The sequence below is a fragment of the Setaria italica genome, chromosome VI (assembly GCF_000263155.2).
Source record: "Setaria italica strain Yugu1 chromosome VI, Setaria_italica_v2.0, whole genome shotgun sequence".
In the NCBI taxonomy this organism is placed as follows: Eukaryota; Viridiplantae; Streptophyta; class Magnoliopsida; order Poales; family Poaceae; genus Setaria; species Setaria italica.
In genome coordinates this window covers 21,130,650-21,137,751 of record NC_028455.1, presented here as the reverse complement: position 1 = coordinate 21,137,751, position 7,102 = coordinate 21,130,650, and the positions used below count along the sequence as shown (strand labels likewise).

The following is a 7,102-nucleotide window of genomic DNA, read 5'->3' as shown; positions in this document are numbered from 1 at the left end:
GTTGTACTGATGAAGCCATCAGCCAGAACTGTTTCATTACAGTTTATAAATGGAGGGTCATGGACTGACCATCTACTGCTAGTCTAAATAAGGCTGAACTGTATTAGAAATGAAAACTATATAGAATATGCAATTTCAGTTTGGAGAAATATATTTCTTGGTACTAAATTTTTTATGCAAAACTACAGTTTCTCACATGCACTCCATGACATCTCGATTTCTCGCTCTCTATTGCACTCGAATGTAATATTCTAAAATTTCTCTACCTAAATATGTGACTTCAGCGAGAAAATTAACATAAAACTTATCATACTTTTTTAAAGATCAAAATAGTGAGTATAAAAAAAAGATCAAAATAGTACCGTCGATTCCTCGAGCTCATTGTTCTTGGAGAAAGGAACCTAGGCATCCTCAAAGCGAAAGCAACCTAGGCATACAGTAGTACGTGTCATTTAGGCATACCAGAGACGGATTACAGTATGCATGTAACTCAAACTTTGAGGTATTTGGAAACAAAGAGAATCCGTCATTTATTGATCAGTATTTAATAATGTCCGCTGGTAAGAGGTACATGATGTGTACTTTTACGTGAATCTAAAGCCATCTAAGAAACTAAATATTTAATTTTAGTGTAATTTATAATCTCGGTCAAGGTAGAGATGCACGCATGTGCACCCTTTCTGTGCGCTAGCTAGCAGTTTTGAACTTATGTTGCCCCATGTCGCCTGACTTTTCTTTTTTATGGAGTTAGTGAATTATAGGATAAATCTAGATATTCTGTACTGATGCTTATCAACGGTAGTACTCTTTGTTCAATTCAAGATGCTACACATCAGAAGTTGGAGTTTATAAAGTTATACGTTTACATTCTCTTTTTTTCTTGTAAAATACTAATTGAGGTTGTCGGGTCGCAGTATGAATGGTCTTGCAAATGATATGGTTTCATTTACAAATACGAAATTTACCGTAGCTTCACGTGCACAGAACTTTTATTACAGAAGTCCAATTGTAGGGCCTTCATGCTGATATGTAACAACAAAAAAACAGACGGAGGTTCATAAAACGGAAAACAGTTCAGCTTGGCCCAACATGACTTCCCCCTGTTTCGTGTCCCCTGAACCGGACCACATCTTAAGGTAGCCCATCAGACTAACCTGGACTGGCCCAGATAACAACACATGTAATATGGTTTACGAGTGTTATTAGCATGTACTCCCTCCATCCCAAATTGTAAGTCATTCCAAGAATCTTGGAGAGTCAAAGCATCTCAAGTTTAACCAAATTTATATGATAATATAATAACATTTATGATATCATCTAAGTATCATTAGATTCTTCATCAATTATATTTTCATAGTATATCATTTTAATTTTCCTATTTACATAGTTTTTACTATGTACCATATTGATGTATAGCAAAAATTTGACTCTCCAAGATTCTTGGAATGACTTACAATTTGGGATAGATGAGTAAAATATATAGTCCATCCGTCTCGAATTGTAACTCATTTTGTCATTTCTAAAAATATAATTTTTGCTATACATCAATATGGTACATAGTAAAAACTATGTAAATAGGAAAATTAAAATGACATATAATTCAAAACGGATGGAGTATTCTATTAAAAAGTATGACTTATAATTTCTAGGGACCTATGTCTACGAGAAGAGGATCCCGCTTGTGTCATTCCAATATAACATATAGTCTATATTGCCAATGGACGTACTCAAAGTTCCATCACATTTCTCAACAGATAAAAGTATGATCATATATTTAACTTGTAGTGTTGATACACTGTGTTCAGCTTTGGGGGCTCAGAGATTCGACCTATGACCTTTCTGTACTCAGAAGATGTGGCAATTATTCTACAAAATCTTGAGCGCATGATCTTGAAGGTTTCTAGAAGATCCTGAAAAGCTGGAAGCTTCAGGACTGCAAAAAACATCAACAAGGGCTCAGTGTCTCCGATTCCCGCGAGCCCCGGCGCTTGATGTCCCCGTTCTGCTTCGCACCGCGACGTCGGCCCGGAGTAGTTTCCGTAGTATATTATTCTGGGACCTGCTGGCCAGTGCGTGCGTGCTTCGGGCACGGGCAGGAGCCTCGTGAAATGCTGGAGATGCCGCGGCTCCGGGAACACATGGTGGCGCGAGCGTCGAGCGGCGGCCGTGTCGGCAGGAGGCTCTAAGGAAGCTGGCTGGTAATTGGGCCATGCATGCTGGTTGTTGATTGGTGTCGTCAACCGGCCGGGGCTCCAAGGACCAACTTCGTATCGTTGATATCTGCGTTCTCAACGAACGGATCATATATAATTGGTTGAGATGCAACGGAAGCCACTGCGCAATCCCACAGAGTTCGCGGTCAAACATCTGAGCCCTAAATTATTCAATACCTATCTGTTGCGTACTTGTGTAGTTGCAGTTTCTAGTTAACGTGGATTGCAAATAGAATTCTAGCGTTTTTGTTTTGAAAAACTTAAATATATCGTGAATTCCCGAGCAGGATTCTTTTCACAGCCCATTATCTTGCTCTAGATCCTGGCCTGTTTTGTTTTCCTGTTCTTCCGTGGCCCATATCTTAAGACTTGAGAGTGGGCTTGCTTAACTAAAAAAAAGAACAAATCATTGTTGCCACCAACGGGGCTGGACTCATTACAAAGCCCATTCTTTTATCAGTCAGTCATCCTTTTGGGCCTGCCTCTTTTCCACATTCCATTTTATGTTCTCCGATCCCTTCGCTCGCTCATCATCACTTTGTCTAACCTGCTCGGCCTGTCATCAGACTGGCCCAGGTCCGGCTGCCCACCTAGTAATGTCTCCAGCCATTCACGAAACACACAGTATAGACGTTCAGATACTTATAAACACTCAACTTGCTCATACAAATGCACACATACAACCTTATCCTTATTAGCATATTCCTAAGAGACTATAGGTTGCCACATCTTTAATAGCCTGTTTTCTTCCACTTACTAAACTTTAGCACCCGTCACATCGAATGTTAAACCCATTACATAAGACGAATCTAAACGGCGAGACGAATCTATTAAGCCTAATTAGTCCATGATTTGACAATGTGTTGCTACAGTAAATATTTGCTAATGATGGATTAATTAGACTTAATTAGGCTTAATAGATTCGTCTCGCCGTTTAGATTCCACTTATGTAATTGGTTTTGTAAATAGTGACACGTGCTAAAAATAAGGCACGGGAAGAAAACGCCCCCTAAATATGACAAAGTCACAACTAGAACTCATTATGCTTGCCATTCAAATCTTAGCGTCATTAGTTTTTAAAATAAATCCAAAAAAATATGAAACTGCGCTGATTCCAGCAATCAAACACTCGGTGGACAAGTTCCAATACAAGAGTTATTTTTTCTAGGTTCATTCTAAAAATTAAGACAACTAATTTTTTAATGGTAGAAAATTTTTCTTTTAGTGGTAGTGACTTGCGCATAAAAAACGAGACAAAACTTTTTTGGTTGATTCCATGTTTCGGGCCCGACCAACACGGTCGAAATTCGTTCGCCATCTGTATATATAATATCACGCCATTCCCTTGCTGATGCATGCATCTTTGTTATTTCCGTACACAAACAGTTCCATACATTCGCCAAACTTTGATGTGTGGTTGTGGCTGCCTATTCGCGTGAGTTGTTCATACACCCACAGTAACACGACAATTACAGGAGTACACAGTAGTAAAGTAACATGATAACATTAAAACATGGCCCTGGCCCATGTCATTTATCTCAGCCGCGCCTCGCTGCCGCGGCACCAGCCGGCGCGCCGGGCGCTCCTGTTGCGCCCGCGTCGCCCTGGCCTGCACCACCCCCGGTCCCGGCGGCCTTGGCACCCGCCGAGTCCTGCTGCGCCGGCGCCACTTCGGCGACGGCATACTGCCCTACCACCTATAACATCAAAGCAATGCAAGCAAGCGCGGTCAGGAATTCGGCAACCTCAGTCATGTGCACAAGCCTGGGAGAATAACCCAGCGACATACCTGGCCCGCGACGAACTCGGTGACGATGCGGCCGCCGGGCACGGCGTCCTGGGTGACGTTGATGCCGTGCTTGGCGGCGGCGTCGCTGGCCTGGCCGGGGCGCACGGCGCCGACGGCCTCGTTGTACTGGGCCGCGGACTCCATGAAGGCCCCGGCGCTGAACCCGCCGCCGCTCTCCTGCGGGACCTGGACGCCCGGCACGCTGTCCTCGGCGGAGCGCATGGCGGCGGCGTCGCGCGGCGCTATGGGCTGCGCCGCCAGCTCGCCCTTCACGGCGAACGCGTCGCCGTACTTGATGGGCTCCTGCTGCGCCACCGCCGGGGCCTTGCCCTGCCCCTGCTGCTGCAGCCCCTCATCTTCGCCTCTTCTCGGCTGCGGCTGCGCCATTGCTGCACCACTACACTATACTCTTCGTTCCTAGCTGCTACCTTGGGATCGAGGTGCTTCTGGACACAAGGGAGGAACTCGTGTTGGGTGAAGGCTAATCTGTTGCTTTCTTCAGAATACTTATATAGAGTTGTGCAACCGACTTGTTCTTACCGGCATTCGCGGAAGATTTTTCTGGGTACCAGTAGCTTCAAATCAGCTGTGTCGTTCCGATCCGATCCGTTTGCTGTACGTGGAGGCGTCGGGCCGGGTGGCCGGAATCGAGATGCGTCGGTACGAGCGTCCGCGCTGGCCGGGTTGGGTTGGTGCGACGGTGCGCGAAATGCCGTCCGGCAAAGGCGTCGTACGCGAGCTGCACATGCACGTGTACCGTCGTCGTTTTGTGCAGGTGGTGGCACTCGTGTCGCCGCATCACGGGCACCACCGAGCAAGATCGTACTGGTATCGTGTCACAAAAAAAGGTCGTATCATCATTCTTTTGTCATGGAACGATATGAATATATGGTTCTTTTTTCTGATCTTTAATTTTTTTTATACTGGTAATGCCTTAACACTTCTTTAGTTCCAAGTTTGCAAACGAAGGGGTGTTCTCGATGACTCATTTTCTTTTATCTCTTTAAAGGATATTTAAAATATTGGCTACAAACGATTCTGGTTCATAATTGTATTTTATTTGTTTCATCATGAAATTTACCCTAAAACATATGTACACAAGAAACAAAACATTGTAAATACCATTTGTATTGATTCGTCCATTTAATATGGAATTCAAGTGTACTAACTCTCACACGTGTCCTTGGTAAATATCATTTGTATTGATTAAATACCATTCATTTAAATACCATTCATATTTAAATATTTCCTCTGTCCCAAAAAAATGCAACTCTCGCTTATCAAGAAGTCAACAAATTTTATATATGACCAAATTTATACAAATAGCACTAATATTTATGGTACAAAATAAATATAAATAAATTATAATACATTTTCATACTAAATCTCAGTGATGAAAATAGCGTTTTTTCGGATATTTTAAAGTCCGACAAGTGTTTTTTTCCTTGAAGCATAGTACATGCGTAGACTCTCATACGCGCGTGTAACTCACCGCTATAAATACACGCACACAATTATATCTTTATGAGCACCTTCGAGAGACTGACTCGCGGATCTCAAGATTGATGTAATCACACGACGGTCACGTCACCTACCACTAAAACAATAGCACCAGTTAAATCGTGAATAAATCTAGAAAAATGTGAGCACAAGCGCCAAGTGGAGCACTCAAAGGGTACCTCCTAAACTATGCTCGGTTCACATAATTTACCATGTGCTAATGACGTAGGATATCCCCATTATTCTTTGCTTTTTTTGGAAAAAGATATGCTTTTTTTCGAGCAAAGATGTGCTAAATTGATGGAGCGCGCCTTATGAGCAAGATGAGCGATCCACTTTTATTAGTTGATAACCACCGAGCTGGGAAAAAAGTAAAGCATGCTGAACATAGTATTGAAAGGAATCGGTGCTTATAGTGTAAGAGGGGAGGGTGAATTAGGCAACTTAGAACCTTCTACCTATGGCTCATACTATCTAGATGTGCATCTATGGTGTACCAAGTAAAGCTTCCCACACACAAACAGTTTTGCAACTTAGAGCTAGTACTAACATCATACAACTCTAGAAGGTGAACACACTAGACTTACAAATATGAAATACGGAAAGATAAAGGAGCGGGTTAAGAAGAATGCAAACTGGCACGATGATTTATCCTCGGTTGGCAAATGACACCCCTAGTTCACGTTGGAGCTCCAACAATGATAAGCTCGTGATCACCAAGTCTTTCTGGGTCGAGGTCTTAGGCTCGTCACAAATCCTCTCGCCAAGCTGGATGAGAAGCTTGCCACAAAGGTAAGACTCCCAACTCCCTCTCTTTCAGTTACCTTGACAGCATCTCCACCACGAAATTTCTCCACGAAGGAAGGGATCTCCTCGTCCCATACAAATGATCGTTGTCACCGCCTCACACCAAGCTGGAGGGTAGAAGACTTGCCGACGAGCCACCAAGACCCTCAAGGTTCCTACACATCAAATTTACAATGCTTGTTCACTACTTGAACAAATCACAAGGTAGCAACACTTTGCACTCCCTCACTATAGGCCTATACTAGCATAATCAGTCTTTAAGTTTGTGCTAATTGCCTTTGGATAATCACTTTTACACACTTGGTGGCGTGGATGTGTTGTTGATGTGTCTTATACTTCAATGGAATCTTTCACACTCTAATAACTCCAAATGGACGAGTAGAAGGGGTTTAAATAACCAAATGCATCAATGGAATCGAGTTGCTCCAATGCAACAGCTATTGACATTTGTGAGTCACCTAATGATCCGATAGCCACTGGGATAGGTGTAGGATCATCCAGTGCTTCCCTTTTTCAAATATAGCTGTTGGATCCCTCTGCCCAAATTCTCTGACGGTTTTCCTGGTGGGGCCTCGGATCAACGGACTAGGATTTCTTTATCTTGACTTACACCATCTCTGATTAAAAGCATGGTGATTAATCCATTGCATTTTTTCTTGTACCACCGGATCTTCCAGATCTCTTTTGATGACTTGAAATGTATCTAAAGTAAATATACTTAGTTTGACGATCACATGAACTTGAGGTTGGATCATACGGCAGCCTAGGGTCTTCTGTTATTTGTAGCTTCATG

The 7,102-nt window shown here is 42.9% G+C and overlaps 1 protein-coding gene across 1 annotated transcript; it reads right to left on the bottom strand.

Annotated features, from left to right (window-relative positions):
* Nucleotides 1–3,519: 3,519 nt before the first annotated feature.
* Nucleotides 3,520–4,526, bottom strand: LOC101767768 (late embryogenesis abundant protein D-34). Its single transcript, XM_004973217.3, has 2 exons — nucleotides 4,003–4,526; nucleotides 3,520–3,910 (listed from the first exon to the last, which is right to left on the bottom strand). Exons 1-2 carry the CDS (start codon nucleotides 4,387–4,389, stop codon nucleotides 3,752–3,754), a joined length of 546 nt encoding a protein of 181 aa, XP_004973274.1. The 5' UTR covers nucleotides 4,390–4,526; the 3' UTR covers nucleotides 3,520–3,751.
* Nucleotides 4,527–7,102: the final 2,576 nt, after the last annotated feature.